The sequence below is a fragment of the Carettochelys insculpta genome, chromosome 8 (genome assembly GCF_033958435.1).
Source record: "Carettochelys insculpta isolate YL-2023 chromosome 8, ASM3395843v1, whole genome shotgun sequence".
Classification (NCBI taxonomy): Eukaryota; Metazoa; Chordata; order Testudines; family Carettochelyidae; genus Carettochelys; species Carettochelys insculpta.
This window is the reverse complement of record NC_134144.1, coordinates 11,206,991-11,226,375: the sequence shown is the minus strand read 5'-3', so window position 1 is coordinate 11,226,375 and position 19,385 is coordinate 11,206,991. Positions and strand designations below refer to the sequence as shown.

The 19,385-nt window shown below is 39.3% G+C and overlaps 1 protein-coding gene across 4 annotated transcripts in view; it reads left to right on the top strand.

Annotated features, from left to right (window-relative positions):
- The window catches only part of PARD3B (par-3 family cell polarity regulator beta), a 614,980-nt gene that overhangs the window by 301,684 nt on the left and 293,911 nt on the right, over window positions 1–19,385 (top strand). For all 4 annotated transcript variants that reach the window (XR_012646411.1, XM_075001347.1, XM_075001346.1 and 1 more), the window contains exons 11-13: window positions 3,692–3,877; window positions 12,988–13,158; window positions 17,882–18,011. Coding sequence is in view for 3 of the 4 variants with exons in the window: in XM_075001347.1 (XP_074857448.1) it covers window positions 3,692–3,877; window positions 12,988–13,158; window positions 17,882–18,011 (487 nt within the window). In the remaining variant the exon portion in view is untranslated. The remainder of the gene's footprint in view (window positions 1–3,691; window positions 3,878–12,987; window positions 13,159–17,881; window positions 18,012–19,385) is intronic.

Genomic DNA, 19,385 nt, shown 5'->3' with positions numbered 1-19,385 from the left:
GGCCTGGGTCCACTGACTTGGACTCATGAAACTTAGGTTAATGAGGTGTTTGATTTGTGGTATAGACATTTGTCATTCCTCACGAAATCTCAGAGCGTATGCTCCAGACCAAGCCCAAATGCAATTTTAATGCCCTATAGCCCAATCCAGGTGGTATGGGCCAGCTGTGGGTTTTTAATTTCAGTGTAGACATGCCCTAAGATATCCAAGGTCATCTTCCTCCTGAGTTCTTCCATGTGCATTGTAAGCTGTGCTTGCGTGCCATTGTCCTTAGGGTACTATTTGCTATGCCCTGCATATTCATTTCTTCCCTCTCCGTAGACCCATCCTTTCTAAACCATAGAGCAGGCAGGGACAAGCATACACATGCCCATGGTTCCTTTCAGTTTATTTTTTGGTCCTACAGTACTCCTGCCATCTTTCTTCCTGCTGCCCATGCACATTTGGCTCTTCTTTTCGATTGTCCAGATTTCCCATGGATGGCACTTAGTGTACTTCCTAATATAAAATTCTTCTGATTCAGCTTCTCTCCTGAAACTCCAATCAACATTTTTCTCTACTTTTGTTACTTGCATGATTTGTTTTTCTTTGCATTTACCTTCAAACACAGATGCTCCCTCTGATATCATGTTTGCCAGTTCCTCCTTGCTGTAACCAAAAGGGCCAGGTTGTCAGCATACATTAGCTAGATCTTCGGGTAAAGCAGAACATAAATCTGTACTCAAGAAGGGGCAGTTTTTTTAAATGATATTAGCTTTAATGGATGAAGAACAGTTGTGAAAGGTATGTGGGGGTGGGGAGATTGTCTAGAGGGTTCACTAAGTAATAGGTACAAACAGCTGTTGTTTAAATTGAACTTTTAATTTACTGGGGGGTTCTTATAATAAAATTACGTGATTCTTTGAGAGGTGCAGTGAAATGATAAGAATTCCAAATTGGGTATTGAAGGAGATCTAAAAGAAACCTTGTCTAGAAAAAAAGTAGTATTTATGTCTCATTGAACACATTCTAAGGTCTCGTTCAATACAGATAACATTGCCAAGGCATTCAGATGATATCTCAGTGGATTAGTGGAAAGCACTAATATACAGAGTACCTTTGCTAAATAAACTAAATAAAGTTATTTGAAACTCAAAGAATTTGGTTATCTTTTTACATGTTTTTAGCAGCTTACTTATATAGGAGTCTAGTTTAAAACTCAAGTCACTTGTACATAGAAACAGTGCTATAAAGCATATGTTTGTACTTTAAAGAGCTGTTTGGGGCCATGAAAAGTCCAAAATTTTGTGCCATTCCCTGTTCCAAATGGCACGAATGGAAGATCTCTTAATGGGTGTTTATTTAGCCCCTAATATCATAATATCCAGCGATTTATGCTAAAACTCATGTTCCCTCAGACTGATCTTGGGCTTGTCAGGTTTGTGCTGCAGTTCATTTCATGTCTAAGATTTCTTATGGCTTGCCCAGATTCTCCTTGGATGAAGGATTCCCTCTTGTGAGCCACATTGTGTGATTTACCTACCTTAGCAGTATATGCCTAGCAGCCCCATTGTGGTGTTATATTTCATAACTATAATTCATTAATCAGTAAGATCCAGCCTAATGAATTTCTGCTAGAGGGGAGGCAAAGATGCTGCCCATATGGTTAAGTAACTTGACTTAAGTCACTGCTTTTGGGGCTGAGGGGTCTCTGTTGTTGCCCTGATTGTGTGCTTTTGACTCCAAATGCAGTGTGTGATTGGCTGGGTCAGTTCTACTGTACCTCCACATTTGAGAAACATTGGCAGAACAGTGATGGGAAAGGTTCTTCTCCCACTTCCTGTGTGGGCCCCCTTCTCTGTAATAACAGAAAACTTCAGCCCATCACCTTTGAAAACTGTCAACTTCAAGTTGTGCTGATGAAAATGGTATTTTTGTACATATACTTTTTGTTCATTTTTAGTTCCACTTCAAAAGATGGCCAGAGCAACAGAGTGGATTGATTTAAATTAAGGTGATTAAATTAAATCACCAAAATTAATTGAATAAAGTAGCTACCAAAAAACAGATTCTGCTTTGAGTGCCCTTAATTTTGGAGTAAGCCCCACTGAACTCACTGGCACGTCTGTATCTTTGAGAAAACAAATACAGAATGGGGTTCCCTTGGAAAAGCTGTTATGCTGAAGTAAAATAGGGAATAGAGTTATGGCATCACCATTATGGGCTGTGACCATGATGTTCCAAAATAAGCGGCATGCATTATGTATAAAATAAATTAACACTCTGGCAACTGGCAGGTTTAGATTTCTCTTTGCTGCTGCTTTCTGTATTGTATCCTTGAGCAATAGATTCTAAACCTAGTTAACTAATTAAGCAAACCACAGGGATTGGCTAAGTTAAATATTTTTTTCTAGCTACATCCAACTTAGCAAACAGCTTGTCAAATCACACTAATGCTGAAAGGCACAGAGAAAGTCTTTCACAGAGACTGATGAATTTCAAAGTGAATTATTTAAGTTACTAACCAGTTGATTAACTGAGCCATATCCACATCTTCAGCCAGATCATTTTCTCCCAATAAGCCATTTTCCTTATGTTGTTTCATCCTTGCAGCTGGGCCCTGCATTGTCTTTCAGCACTGCTTACACTTGACATATTTTCCCTTTTTACCCAGGGAATGAATTTCTTCCACACATTTATTTCAAGTTAGGATCTCTTCAGAAACAAAAAAGGTTTTTCTGTGGCAAAAGTATGGGGGAATATAGGAAGTTGTATGTGTGTTCCAGTCCACTCCACTGTTCCTTTCTATGCTGCCTCTGTCCTTCCCTATATATTCTCTCCCTGTCTTTAAGACAGCATCTGAACTAACTCCCTCTTCTGTGTTTGGCCAAGATCAATCACAACATAAGCACTGCACAAAAACAGTCCTATCCAGCATATGCCTTTTATGTTACCTTTTAGTTTGCTGAGAGACAGAAGTTGAAAGCCCCGACCTTTCAAAAGTAAGAGTTGGTAGGCTGGACAAACTATAGCCATTAAGTTATTTTTATAAGACTGTAAGCGTGGGTATGGCATGTTTGTGATTAGATGTAACTTTTTACTTTTAAATGAGAAATTTTTTATTCATTGATCTAAAAAAATTAAAAAATGTGATTTTAAATAAAAATTCTGATGTTTTAAAATTGTTTAAATCATTGATATTTATCCAGCCTGCAAACCATGAACCCACTCGTCCAATCAGGGTACAGTAATAGTTAAGGATTTAACTTAGAGCGGTGTGTAATTTAACTACTTCTAATAAAGTTCTTTTATTAAAATCAGTAATCATTATATAAAAAGGCAGTGGGAATTTATATGGGTACATTTTTCATCTAGCTGTTTGAAATGCAGGGTCCTTGCCTGTAATATGCTGTGGCATCAAACTTATATACTTATAGTACCATATGTTTCCATTTTCATTTTCCATATAATCACGTTTATAAATATTTTCATAATGTGTTAGGTCATGTGACCAAATCATAGCCAATTGCCGTGCTGTTTTTTAGTTTGTGGTACCCAACAGCTGTTACCCAGATAAAGGAGCTAGTGTGCAAATCTATTTTTAGTTGCATGAACCTGTCCGAATAATTGGATGTTGGAAACCAACATTGTAGTGTGCGTGTAATATTCTCTTTTTTCGACCAAAGTTTCCATGTTTCTGTTTCTCCAACAGAAAGGAGAGCCCAACTGCTGTATTCTTTCACTGGAAACTACAGAACAGCTGACTTTTGAGATACCGCTGAACGATTCAGGCTCTGCTGGTCTTGGTGTCAGCTTGAAAGGCAACAAATCTCGGGAGACTGGGACTGACCTTGGGATTTTCATCAAATCTATTATCCATGGAGGTGCAGCTTTTAAGGTATGCAAAAATTGTGTTAGTGCTTGTCTGTGGCAGCACTTGGATGTTCATGTGCTCAGCTGTGCTTCTGGCTTGATCATTCTTCCACTTTTTAGTGAGGGAATTCTTGTCTTCCCACTTGCAGAGAATTCCTGGTGTCCTCTTGTAAATTGTGTTCATGCCAGCACATCACATAATAGCCTATGTACATTAGAGTGCGTGTGTGTGTGTGGCTGTAGTACACGCACCAATATATACCTCATATTTAAAATTACCCTTGCTGGCCAATGTATTTTGGAATGGAATGGACTTAGAATAGAATTTCCAGGAGTGCCTAAGTGAAGGGGATTTACATCTCCTTCACCGCAGAAGGCTTTTGGAAAAGCCATCCCTTTTTCTTAAGTTGAGGGGGATCTCTGATTTTGTTGAGGTGGGTGTGGGTATTAATGTTGCTTAAGTGGAATTTCCTTGATTTTTAATTTAAACTGATAGGAAATGTATTTGAGCAACTTTAACTTTATGTGACCAGTATTTCGGGGCTGTGGAATTCTTTGGTATGACGGTGGCTTTGTTCTAATGGCAGGAGTTTTATTATGTGAATGGAAGGAGGAGAACTCATTTCTGGGAGATGTCATGAGGTACACTGTAGCATTGGGGTGGGGAAGGGTGCACTGCAGTGGGCCTCTTCTGCATGTAGATTTTTGTACATTGGGGTGTGTGATTTGTGGGGGATGTGTACCTTTGTAGAATGCGAAGGAAGGAAGAGAGAAAGGACAAGCCCTTTTCCCAGGCCAGCTCTACCTTCAGCCCAAGCTCTTCTGCCTAGCCAGTTGTGCAGTAATATAGAGGAATCCATTACTGTCAAGGTAGAGGCACAATAGAAGAATTTGGGCACCTCTGCATTAGTGCATTCCCGTAATAGCATATTGCTCATAGCTGCTTTTAGTCTTTCCAGAGTTCCAAGTGTGATGAAGCTATAATGCAGTGTAAGGACAGTGAAATTACCAACTTATTTAATGTTTACAAGAATAAATATTCAACAAGCCTGTGAGGTAAAGAATAATGTATTCAGTCTGAACTGTCAATGGAAACCTAGTTTGTTGTATTCTTTTTACTTGCCAATCAAAATATTGTTAATAATATGAACTAAATGTGGCTTAGCTAAGGTTAACAACAGTTGCATAGATCTGATGTCTTGGCTGAACACAGACTAAAAAAATCACAACATTATGACTTGTTCATCTATCTCGTGGAAGTAAGAACTCTTGCTCATTTTTTAAAGTGTTTGAATAACTTGCAAGTGTTTAGCAAATTGTAGCATTTATATCAAAATTTGAGAGATATTTTTAGTAAAATTTAAAAAAAGTCTTAATCATATGGTCATGTAGTACCTGTAGCTGTTTGAGATACATAATATAATATTTTCTTCAGTATTATCCCAGCAGATCCTATTAATTCTGTTTTCTGTAGAAACACCTTCAGTTCAGTTTGTGTAAATTTCTCTCCTTGCCTGCTGAGTAAGAACATTGACAGCATTAAAAACTACACAGCCACATACTTGCAGATCATGTTAAATAACAGCTGGCATCAATCAAGGTGTTAGCCTTAATATGAATATTTAATACTTAGTTGCCTTTGTTTACCTTTCTGAAAAAGAAGGGTTGTTTGATGGGGTGTGGTTACAGAAGACCCCGTGAGATGTTTCTTGCTGACACCTACGTTCTTGTTCTCTGGGGCTCCCCACCTCTCTGTCTTGCTGAGCCAGATCATATTGTCTCCGTGAGCCAAGGCACAGAGTTGGAGTAACCAACCCCTGCATAGTAATGCAGACGCTGATTTACTTCAGCTCTGGCTGGATGCAGTTCTAGGGCACAGCAGCCAGGGAATCCACCCCCAGAAGGGATCAAAACCCCAGATAAATTTAATTCTCTGTGTGCAAAAGATATGTACAGGGAGGGCTCATTAGATAATCCCCCTTTACCAAAGAAAGGGAGATATTCACTGTGGTAGCTCTCCCCAGGTAATAACAATTTACACTGGTTTAATTATAAACAAAAGAGTTTTTATTAAGCAAAACAGTAGGATTTAAGTAGTTACAGATAGGGACTAACAGATTAAAATTAATTAGTAAATCAAATAAAAGAGAAGGAAAAACAGCTCATTTGATTCCGCCTAAAAATCTAGTTACATGAGTTCTCACCCTAAACACTTGTCTTTATATTAGGTGAAATCTTAAGGTTAGAAATGATCTTATCCTGACCTGGGTCTCCAGTAAAGTGCTCTGTTTTTCCAAGGCAGATGAAGGCAAAAGACAAGCAGGAGGACAAAAGATGTAGGAATCCCGGGGTCCTTTTATTCCTTTCCCCTGTGGAGAGAATTCCATTATTCTCTTTGTGTAACAGTATACTTCAAGGTGGAGACTCACATGAGCAGGTGACCTGTCCAAGTCCTTTTTAGGCAACCAGCCATGGCTTATCAGCTGGATTGCATGGTCATGGACAAGTTCCTCTGGTAACTGGTGATACCCACTAAGTACGGCTATCCCCTCAGAAGCCATATGCTCACAATAGAGTAGCCACGCCGCCTATTGATGTCTTCACAAGGACAAACATTTATAATACAAATATGAAGATACTACTTATAACTTCATCTACAAAAATGATACATGCACAAAAATAGGTTTTGCAGATCCAGTAGGTTCTACCATTAAAAATGATAGGTCACAATCCACCTTTTGTTTGAAACATTTCTGAATTATGCGTATTTATATTCATCTCCCTTTTTCTATACAATATGGGAGGAGGTCCTTCACAGGTTGTCTCTGTGAAAATTGATTAACCAACAAAGTTTGTTTCACTGTGTTTTCCCCTTTTGCTGAGTTGCCGAGTGTCAGAATTTACCCATATGACCTACCCTCTTTCCTCCCCCACCTTTTACCAGCAATGGATGAGTATTTTTCCCAGTTCTCCAGTTCTAGAATTGTGTGAGGGTTTTAAACTTTGTTTCCTGCATTATTGATAATTCATGGATAGTTAGAAACATATACAGCAGATACTTGCAATTAACATGCCTGTCAATTCTCCAATTTATCCCCCCTCAACTCTTTCCATTGCACCTGTTTATCATGGTGCATTTTCCTTGGCAGAAGGTGAAATTATAAAGAATGTAAGGGAGCAGATATATATGTAATGTCTTTAATTCTGTGATCACTGTTTGTTTATCAGTTTTCCCACCTATATATATTTGCTTGTGCAATAATTTTGGGATAGATAGATCTATCAGAAATGGATCTATGAGGTAGTAGTAAATTGTATGTTAAAATCCATGTTATTTTCACAGATTTGAATCTATGATATTGCAGTGTGACTACAGTGTGATTATCCTCATGTGATACAGAAGACACAATAACTTGGTCAAGGTCACAAAGGAAGTGTGTAACTGAATCCAGGTCTCCCAATTCCTAGGCTAATAACTGGGCCGTCCTTTCTCTCACCGGATTTACGTGTGCTTGTGCTATTAACTATTGTGCATAATCCTACTTTACATTTCACTAGGCCAAATGGCTCGTTAACAAACATTCCACTTCAAAAGCTCTTATGTTAGAGCCAGTACAGCCCTTAAAACCAGGCCAGATACAAAATGTCCTTTCACAAGGAGGAGCAAAGTACAACAGAAGAACGGGTCATGGCAAAAAGTGATTGCTTATTTTCCACAGTTGCTTGTAATGGAATGACAGGAGTTTGACAAAGCAGATGTGGGAAGATAACGTAAAGGGTCCCAGAACTCATAGTCATTAATATAAGGAATGTAGCTTTTGTAAAAACAGGGATGCCAGGTTTAGGTGCCAGGTTTTCCTATAAAGCCAAGGGAGTTACTCTGTCTGTCTGTTCCTGAACATACAACTCAAAGCTATTCTCAGACTTCCAGGGGAACAGTTCATCTCTCCTGTTTAAAGAATTATGTGAACTTTCTAGTACTAGAAAGACAGCCTTCTTCTGGTACAGATAACAAGTCGTCTTTTGGAGTAACTTGGCATGGTACAGTCAAATCACCACACCAACCTGAATTTTGTTATGTAAATAAAGCTATGCTTTCTGGGCTTCCAATTCTCTATATTCCCATAGTTGGCTGTCTTGCACAGCACAGAAGTAGCCCACGTGTGAACAACTCTAAAATTTCTTGCAGCAAGCAAGAGAGAGAAACTAAATTAAAGCTTATAACATTTATATTAAAAGCCTCGTATACTGGGAATTTTAAATTCAAAGGTTTAGTTGCACTCATTCTCAGTATTTACCCCTGCAGTTTATTTTACTATTATGTAGAACCAACAATACTTGGATTTAAACACATGTATTGCTATTCAAATTATAAGCAGTCCTGTAGCATCATAGAGACTAAGAAATTTATTAGGTCATGAGCTTTTGTGGGTAAGACCCACTTCAGATGATTGAGTAGACAACTATAATGCAGGTTTTATATAGCGTGGAGGGGGGTGGGTAGAAGGAGGGATTTTTTCAGTGAATTAAAGTTCTTTTGTGAAACAGTGACTACTGCAGATTCAAAGAGTTCATGACCCTTTAGCCATGAGGATGATCTCACAGTATCTTACTTTTTTTGGACTATAAAGATGAATCTGGTCTTTGTTATATTTTTAGATGGTACAGTTTTGAAAAACAACCTCCTTCCACATAATCACAATTTGTCTTCAAAAGAACATGAATACAGGATTTGCAGGTCAGCTTCAAATCATCAGATTGTTTCTTAACTTTTACAGATCACGCATAGCAGGAGACCTGTGAATTTTTCTCAACATTGCAATCGATGTTGTGCTGTGAAATGGATATTTATTCATGGAAAGTGCCTTTTTATGCTGTCCAAATATCTTTAACATGTCCAAGTTTGAAAGACTGCTTTCACCAATGTCTCATTTCCAGAATGAAACGAAGAATGCATTAGGCTATATCCAAAATGTAAACAGTTTTGGTTGGTTAATATTATCTCTTATCAGTCTGAACAGAAGGACTGAAAATAGGCCAATGTTTTTCAATGACTTCTGAAATTTTAGCACAGTGACTTCAGTCATTTGTTTTAGCAGGCAGTGAAGAAGAAGTCCAGTAAAGAAATTGTGAAAAATATAGGGGGAAATTGAGAATGTTAGGCTAGCTTTTATAGGGAAAGTAGAAAGTGTGCTGTAGATTTAGAGAATCCCAACTCACCCAGTTTCCTCACAAATGTTGGTGATCGTGGAATGATTTAACTCAGGCATCTGGTGTCCAAAAAAACCAACAAACAAATCCTAATGCCTTTGAAGAACTGTACAAGATGAATGCATGAGTATACCTAGTAACCCAATCCTTCTGTGATTTTTGCAGAGAATGTGCTCTTTGGCTTCAGTATCTCCAGGTGACATTTGCAGTTATATAGTACTTTTTGTCTGTGGACACAATGCTGTAGTGCTCAGTGGGATGAATGCCCTTAGATGCATCCCCTCATTCTTTAATTGTATTGTTTTCACACATCTTGTAGCATCTTGGCAGTGCACTTGGGATCGAATCCTGTTTCTCCACTGCACATCCTCTTCTGTAGCTGAAATGCAGTAGAACTACAACTGTAGGCTTTTCAGAGCAGAGATGGTTTCTTCCTGTATATTTGCACCAACCTCAGCACAATGGGAGTCGAAATCTCTTTGAAGCCTCTAGATACACTTATCATGTAAACATTAGTAGTTAATTGTTGGAGATGGGTCAGGGAGCAGAATGGCTGCTCACTTAGAGAGAGTGAGGTCCAGGCAAGAAGTAACCAGAGTGTGATGTGCCACGGCCAGTATTCCAGTCAAGATGTTGTGTCCCTTGACCTGCCTGCAAGTAGATGTGGCCATAAATTTACCTTTTGCTTTGACTCCCCACATAAGTCACATTTAATATGCAAGGAGCCATTAATTACATTCTTAATGACTGTGGCCCACTTGCAAGTTCAAAGATAAAATGAGAACATAGTACTTGGTTCAGACTCTAAAAGTTGTTTTCCTAACCAAAAGAAACCTTTTAAAGATAAAAGGAAAAGCACAAATACTATACAGTGGGACAAATATGTAGCCTGTGTTAAGACAAACAGATTATCTTGCAGTACAGTGTACAGGCTGGACCTGTCTCGTCTGCTACTCTCTCATCCAGCAAAATCTGTTGTCTGACATAATTTTAGTTACCTGAATGTCCAATTATTGTGGGTGTAGCCAAGTTTCCCATGGTCCCATAAAGTTTTACGATCACCAGTCCTGGCTCTCAGTGTTCTGTGCTGTTATTTAGCTGTAATTTACCCCACATGTCTTCTAAGGCCCAGTAAACAGTAGAAATATTGGTAATGGTGCAAGACAATATTGACGTGCCGTGGTTCAGCAATTCTCTTGTTCAGCAGTCAGGTCCAAAGGATGCTGGACTGGAGAAGTTCAACCTGTACTACCACCAATGATGTGCAAATCTGAGTTTGAGGATTGTTCAGACATTTTCTCCATTCTTCAAAATCACAAAATGGCACTGCTAAATAAACATTTTCCTGATTTTCTGCAAAAACAGTATTCGTCTGCCTTCCAACTCTTTATTGTCCTTGGTGAGATGGTTTGGTAAATGGAGTCTATTGTAAAGCGTGCAGTAAGACTACTTTGCTTTTGTTTAGTCAGTCAGAAGAGTCATGAGTTTTGCATTTAAGCCTACTGCATTGAAAGAGGACAAAAATGGTTTTAAGAACTGACATTCTAAAAGATAGCCAGCATTTACAGAAATGCTAAATCTTGCACGAAAGACTTGCAAAGCAAAACCAGGAAGGCACAGGAGTTTCTTAGAGTGTCTTGGTTAATTAAATCATTTTGTCTTATATTCCAATTGGTAGGCTAACATTTGAACAGCTCCTGTGTATCTGTATGTATTTGTATAAGCAGCTTTGATAGATTTTTAAGCAAAGCACAGAAATAGCCACAGAACAGTAAAAGGGTTGTATGTAAAGAACATGAGCCTGTAACACAAGAAGCAAAATCTTTAGATCATTACAAAAAGGAAGATTTCTTTCTTTGTGATCCCATAGAAATTAATGGAATCATTGCTTCAATGAGTTTTATTAGGGCACAGTAGTAATAAAATGCCTTGTCCCAAAGTGTTTAACTCTTTTTCTCCCTTCACTTTCGTGTATCAGAAGGCACCACTTTTGTATGTGGTACAAGGGTGGAGTTAGCATATTTATTGGCTGTATGTAAAATGCATGCTGGCATAAAGGACAAATAAGGGCATGTTTTCTACAATATTCCTCTCATATGGCACGACCGCTTTCTATGCTCCTTTCCTGACCCCATTCTAGGAAGGTCCTAATCCTCCGGATTTTCTTCTGCCCTTCACTCTCATTATTTCTCTCATCTTCCAGGTCACTCTTCCTCCTTTTCTCTCCTTGTTTGGTTTCCTTTCCTCTCTTTTTTTAAGTACTGTGGCACTAATTGCACACTGCTCTGGGAAGTGATTGATTCCAAGTTCCAGTAAAAATAATACTTAAAAAAACCTGGGTTTGACATGGCTGCCGTCACTCTCACCAGATCATTTAGTTAGAGTTGGCAGGAATGCTACATGAGTTAATTGAACGTCAGAGTGATAGCAAAATAAAAATAGAAAAGTATGTATATGTTGGATCACACAGCCATGAGGTTTTTAAGCCGTTCTAATGAGAGAATTCTGAACAGCACATAAGCTCATGTTAGAACCAGATTAATTTTAAGCAAGCTTATGGGTTTTGTGTTTTTGTTTTTGTATCATAGTTCCTTTCCTTCTGTTCTTTCACCCTTCTCGGCATTCATCCTAGATTTCTTCAGTCTCTACCCCTTTCTCTTCCTTCTTGCAGATTTCATGCACTCGCTTGATAGTTGCGAACTGAGTGAACTCTAAGGCTATGTCTACACAGCAGCCTTTTTTCGAAATAAGCTTTTCTGGAAGAGATTTTTCAGGATAGCTTATTTTGAAATAGCGCATCAACATGCAAAATGCTTGTCGAAATATCTCTGTTATTTTGAAATAACAATGCTGTGTAGACATAGCCCAAGGCCCCCCTTTTTTGAAATTGAGGCTCCTATTTTGGAATAACCCCTGTGTGTACGCAGCAGCATTATTTTGCAATAAACTATTCCAAAGGAGATCTTTCAGAATAGCTTATTTTGAAATAGCATGTCTACACACAAAATGCATATTGAAATAGCACTCATCTCTTTTGAAATAATGCTTCTGTATAGATGTAGCCTAAAGTCCCCTATTTCGAAACTGGAGGCCCCTATTTTGAAATAGTCCCTACTCCCTGTCCATACAGCCCCTATTCCAAACTGTTTATTTCAGAATAAGCGCTATTGCTCGTACACTGAGGTTTACCAAACTCAAAATAAGCTGTCCGTTATTTTGAAATGATTTTCAAATAATGGTTGCGTTGTGTAGATGATCACAAATTTATTTCAGAATACCTGCCGTTATTCCAAAATAGCTTTGTGGTGTGGACACATCCTGAGGGAAACCTTCACTGCTGGAAGAATTCCCTTTATTTTTATTTACTGCTTAAGCAGGTGCATTCCAAAATGAAAAAAAAAATCATTCACAGATATTAATAAAGTCAGCGGTAGACCTACAGAAGGCAGAAAATAAGTGTCCATAGGTTTATTATTCTTACAGCTGTAGGCAAACTCTGGCAATAAAAGTGAATGGATATTTAAAAAAAAAACCAAACCACTCTAGGTGGCACAACTTCAGTTTTATTATTGGCAGCAGGTTAAAATACATGAAAAGCTTTTAGAATTTAAAAAAATCTGTTGTGATGCTCATTTTTGTGGTTTATGTATTCTAACCCAGAGGCCAGATTTCCATTTTCTCCATGTTAGGACCACCACAAAGTACAGTGCCCAAGGAGAGAGGCCTGTGTTATTGTAATTGTCTCATGGATTTTACTTCCCAATATTGGGAATTGGCCAGCTTGCTCTAAATGGATTTTCACATAGACTTGGTGATATTTGCAACTAGATTGTATATAGCTTCTAAGAAAGAAAAACGACTGTCTCCTTTCCTGTATATGTTACCCCTGCTTCATATTACTTTAATGTTTTGGTTGTCGTGTAGGATGGCCGCCTTCGAATAAATGACCAGCTGATTGCAGTAAATGGAGAGTCTCTTCTGGGGAAATCCAACCATGAAGCCATGGAGACACTAAGGCGTTCCATGTCTATGGAAGGGAATATTCGTGGGATGATTCAGTTGGTGGTTCTCAGGAGACTGGATAGACAAATGCAGGTGATGCCGAAAACTCATTCATGAATTAGACTTTCTTGTGGCAAGCGATGAATTATATGGATATTTCTGTTAATAATAGTTACTAGGCCAATTCTGCACCCACCATTTGGAAATTATCTTCCTATTTCTATCTGTGTGTGAAAGCTACTGGATGAAATCTTGGCCTCATTGAAGTCAATTGGAAAATATTTCATTGGTTTCAATTGGGTTATAATTTCACCGAACATGTAGCATTAACTGTTCTTTTTTAAATAATTTACATTACAGGTCTGTAATAAACATGGCACATCCTGGCTCAGATTCAAATGCATGAATTAATGCTTCTATAAGGAAAGCCACTTTTTTGAAAAAAGTTACGTGTGTTTGGTTCTTGAATTTTTTTGAACTCAGCTCTAGGAAATGAGATGAGCGAGCTGTCTGTGTGACTTTACTATTCTTTTAAAGAAATATGCTATCTGCCATTTTGCAGAGGTTCTCATCCACCAGTCATGCAAATTTTAACTTTCAGTGTAAAATAACTACTTTACTGGATTTTCAATATATATCCTGTTCATAAGAAACATATGCAAAGATGATTAAGAACACACAGAAAAAAAGCCTTTAAAAATCTCATCCCAATACTCTGGGTGAGACTGTTTCTTGTTTTGTTTTTTTAAATAAGCCTGTAAGCAAAATTTACCTTTGCTTTTATTTTTGAAAATAGTATTTTATATGTTTTATATTTAAAAATAAGAGAGAATGGTTGTTAAGGGGAAGGGAAGTTGTCTTCTCTTAAAAATGTCAATAGTTAACTCTATATGCTAGATTCCAATTAACTGAGTATGTTGAAACGTGATTTACTGCCCACTTTAACTGGCATTTTTAAAAAACCTTTTTATACTGTATCTGCACTGGGAAGTTGCTTTACACAAAGGTTGTCTCATATGAAGGCAGTGTGACATAGCAGAGAGGGAGATGAGGCAAACAAGTGTGTTCTTTGCCTGGGGTATTTTCTGAGATTGTCGCATAATTTCACGTATTTTCCTGTAGGAGACATGGACCCTGTATAGTCCAATTACAGGTTGCACCTTCTAAAACCAGCACGCTCTGGTCTGGCAACATCTGTGTTCCAGCAGGACCACAGATGCTCCTGGACCAGAGGGCCAGAGCAAAAGGGTCAGCCGGGGCTAGGGGCAAAATCTTCAGCAGCCCTGTGGAGGGGCAGCCCAGGGCAGGCGCTGGCATCCCCCAGCAGCCCCACAGGGTGCAGCCCAGGGCTGGGGTCAGAATCTGGTTGTCATCGTCAGCAGCTGGGTGAGCAATGCACTGGGGAGAGTCTGGTGTGGTAAAGCTGGGTACCTGCTGCAGGCTCGGGGGGCCCATGGCAGGAAACCTCCCCTGATCCAGCAAATTTTCTTGTTCAGGACCACTTAGGTCCCAATCATGCCAGACCAGAGATGTGTAGTCTGTACCACAGTTAGACATACAATGGAGCTACCACTGTAGACAGGATGAAAACGTATTGTCAGGTGTTTATTCTTAATTTAAGAAAGCAAATTGACTCAACTGCTCTTATTCTTCTTGGTCTATATCTTATGTAGAACAAGTATTATGCATTTATATGTATTGGGTGTTTTGATAAAGTCTGAATGAAAACCCCCCAACAAATAGCACTAGAAGGAAAGCTTATCATTGCTAGCTTCTTCTGTTTTTAAAAAAGTGAACTTTGGCAAAAATACTACAACTGAATTACTGATGTAATAAAAATAAAAGTGTATATTTTCTACATTGCCCAGATGTATGAAACATGTAAACAATTCTGACACATGCCTGTGAAGAGTACATAATGAACTCCTGATTGAATCCAATTCATTTTAAACAGAAATTAATTTTATGGGATGTGCTTTGGGTTCAATTGTAATTCCATTTGAGGCTGGACACTATAGCAAAATGGGCCATGACCCAGTCTTTCTTCGCCTTTCCCAAAACTGTTTCCCGCCTGCTGCATCCCAGCTTGGTACAAGCAGAATATGTTTAAAAATCCATTATTTGTTTTATTGGCCAGGACACTAATGGAGGTCTTCCATGACAGCTCTGTTTTACAAGCTGAATACTCTAATTAGGCTGGTTAGTGATCAGTTGTTGGGATATTGATTGTGTCATTTATCAAAGATCTGAAAAAAGCTGTGTGTGCATGCGTGTGTGTGCGTGCGCGCACGTGTGGTTAATTTAAGGCTGCTTCTCCCAGTGGCTCCCTGTCTTTAATTTAGTAGTCGTAGTTTTTTTCACTGCAGAACTTGATTTAGCCAGCAATATACTTGCAAAAGATAATAGATGTGGATCTCCAGGCGTAAGTGGTTAATCTTCCCAGTGTAATGTAAAGAATTCTAGTACACCAAAGGCACATACAATTGTAAACAATGGTTAATTAAAAGACTGTGAATGTATTATTTAACTGGCTGGTTATAGTGCACTGTAATAGGGGAGAGCAAGGGGCGACAGTCAACATGTTTGTCCAGTGGCTACTGAAAGAAAAGAAGATGCTCATAGGATCTCAAAATTGGTACAGTAAACCCTTGAATTACTCAGAGTTGTGTTCTTTCCAACCCCACCCAACTCACATTTTTATGGAAGACCAGGGGAGATGGGAACCAGGCTGCTGCCTGTTTCCCAGCTCCCCTGGGCTTGCAGGAGCCAGGAAACTGACCAGCACTGCTGGGCTGGTCAGTTTGCTGACTCCCAGAGTGGTGGGGAGCCAAGAACTAGGGGGCAGCCTGGTTCCCATCTCCCTACAGCTTATGGGACTGGGAAACTAACCAGGGCAGCAGCCTTGGTCAGTTTCCTGGCTCTGTAAGCGAAAAGGAACTGGGATCCAAGCTGCTGCCTGATTTCCAGCTCCCTGCCACTCCGGGAACCAGGAAACTGCTCCTGTCGGAGTGGCAGCCAAGAGTCAAGCTGCTGCCCCTGACAGGAGTGGTTTCCCTCTCGTCGGTGTGGTGGTTGCATTAACCCCATGTATCTTGAGGGTTTACTGTAAATTGGTCCTATGACCAGCCCATCTTTCTCTAGAAAATCACTGATCTTATGAAGCAAAAGTTTCAAAGGCATTTTAACTCTGTCTCTCTTACTTTGAGCACAACTTTTCTGGCCTTCTTACTTCACGTGAATTTTTCAGTACTATCGTTTACGCACATAGAAAATAAAAGTTACAAACCACTTACCCATGTGCACAAGTGACAGTACCCAAAAATGAATACATACATGTTGGTGTCTGTATTACATATCCAAGGCCGGTTTTACTGTTTAAAACTGGATCATTTTATTAAAATTTTATTAAAATTCTATTAAAAAAATAGTCAGAATGAGGCAAACCCAGAGGTTGCAAAAGCCCCCTGCACTGGAGTATTCTAGCGGTGCCACATTCGTCTGTCACCACAACTTGCTCCCTTTGACCTTTCCTTTTTAAGGGAAATATAGCTTTGGCGTTCCATCCACTTCCTGTTAAAAGTTACAGTAACACTTGCATATTCTAACGTACACGTTCTAACTTACAAACACGATGCCTGCAGTACAACATCTGCTGGCTCAGGTGAAGGCAGTTTTGTCAAATGGAAGCCAAGTACAGGCCCCTTTGTGGTGCGTATCTGATTTTTCAAAGAAAATACAGTGTTGACAATATCGTTCTAGCGTGTAATAATTAGCCAAAATATTTTACTGTCCATATTTGTCATTTTTTCCTCTAGTACAACTACATAAGTGCTGTTCTGGGCTTGATAAATTGAGCCATTTTTTACCAGCAACTGTGAGGAGAATAAATTCGGAGTTGCAATATGGAGATGAGACTAGGAAATATCTGAACAGAAAAATGGAGTAGAGGGGTGGCGAGAATTTGTTCAGCCGCCAGCCAGAAGACTTGGCTCTAGGGGTTACGAAGCTGCTTTAGTGTGTGATCATCAGAGTCTCTGAGCAAAGGGAACCAACTGGCTGGCGAAGAAATACCACTGGTGTTTGCCTGTGCCCTTTTGTTGACAGTGCCACCACGTGCTCTTGCAGATGGAGGAATAACATGAAACCAGTTGTGGGTCAGAAAAAAGTCTTTTGCTCTGTTTTATCACCCTTACCGATCGTTTCTAATTCAGGTTGCCAGATGTCCTGCAATCTGCAGGTCAGTCCCAAATTTGCCTGACAAGTCCTGCATCCCTCATTTAAACAAAAATGTCCTGCTGGACATTTTGGCATAAATGGAGGGTGCAGGACTTGTTAGGGAAATTCCACGCCTAGCTGGGGCTGCTGGGGGGGGCTTGGCGACCCAAATGGCTCCCTGCAGCATGGCTGCTGAGGTTCCCTGCCTCTCCTGCTGAAGGATCCCAGGGCTGGGACTTCCAGCAAGTCTCTGTGCCCCAGCTGGATCGCAGCCACAGGATCCCCAGCCAGGGTCTACTGTGGTCCCCCCCGCCTCTCAGAGGGGAATTCCACGGCTGGGCTGCGTGTCCTGCATAACCGTTACTAATATCTGGCAACCTCCTTTCTAATAAAAGGATAATCCCTTGTTCCGTGGTCAGCAATGATGTGAAGACATCTTTCATGTTTCTCACTGGAGTGTTAGTGTGTAGTAAATGCCTAACAAGTAATGCAAAATCCCAGTGTGATTTAGTCCTTATTGTTCCTTGCTGTGTTGGACTTTTTTTTTTTTCCACATTAACATGTGTGGTTCTGTGTTTTTGTTTTGTTTTGTTTTTTTTAGGAACACTCAGATCATGCTTTTTTTCAAAAAACAGCTCTTAAGGGCAGTCAGACTGTTACCACTATCTCCAGGTGCAATGATACTGTCCTGCAACCATTTGTAACGTGCAGTCCACAGGAGAGACTAAAAGGTATGCACCGTCCATCCTTCTTCATGCCAGAAAAAGTGCTCTTTTGGTTTTCAGAAATCCACAGCCACTAGAAACCATATTAATGAGAGTAAGAGCAGGCTCTGTTACTTTGAAACATAAAGATCCAGAGAGGGTGGGAGAGCTGACTCAGAAGTAGTGAATTAAATTCTTGGCACATGTTCCAGCTTATGTAGCAGTTTCTAACTCACTGCCGAACATGTAAAGTTTGGATAAAAAACACATGATGATTGCAAAGTATATACTGTTAAAAAGTTTATTTTCTCTACATTCTTGATGGGGAAAGTGATTATTTTACACAGCAAATTGTCTATAATCAGGTAGGAATTTATACTGTAACATAATAGTCATAACATTTACTATTTCAGTTTATTAAGACTTAGAATATTTTAAGGTTAGAAATCTTTAATGTACAACAGAATTAGAACATCATATTTATGTTTCACAGTCCAGACTTTGAAACTTTTACTTTTTTTTTTTAAATAATTATAATATCCTTCATCGGTAAATAGCTGAGTACAACAGCCAGCTTTAACACTGGCACTTTATCGTCCCATCTCCTCTTCTTACCTCTTCACTGGCTGCTAAGCGTGGCCCTGACTCAACTGCCTAACTTTTTTTAAGCATCTGACAAGTCTCATTAGGTATTCTCACCATCTATTGGGACTACTCGTATTTCTAATTAGATTCATTTTTAAGAATCAGAATAAGGCCTGTTTGGAAGAGCAATCCTTACTGAGGGATACTAGCGGTAGAAATTTCTAGTGTACGTCTTTGTTTTGCTACTGTGGGAGAGGAGAATGGATGTTAGCAGTTGGGAAGGCAACATAGACGTAGGTCAAACAGAGAGAGAGAGAGAGACCCATTTACGATTGAAGAAAGAGAGAGAAACCAAGGCATGGGAAGAGATGAGTTTTATCAGTCAATGGGCTAAGAAGAGAGATTTTAAAATGTTATTGAGAAAATAGGTGAAGTATCTTTGTATTGTGACACAGATTTTAGAGAAACGAGCTTAGTGATATCAGATAGAAAGCCAGGTGGGAGAAGGAGAAATGGGCAACAGATGCCTAAGAGAGGGGCCTGTGTCGGAGCTGAAATCCTTCAGGTAAATGTGAGCAGAGATTATGGTCCTAATATAGTACAGCGCACATATATATTTTACTACAGAAATATTTATTTCAATTTTGAACATTTAACCTACTTCAATGCAGATTCCTATCAATGCTACTTTTTTCTCCACCCCCATATCATTAGTTCCAAACGCTTTTTGTGTTTTCTTCTATAATTGGCTCCAGTCTTATAACGGTATTTGCGCATGTGAAATAGTATACCCCCATAGGGCCCCAGTGAACTCAA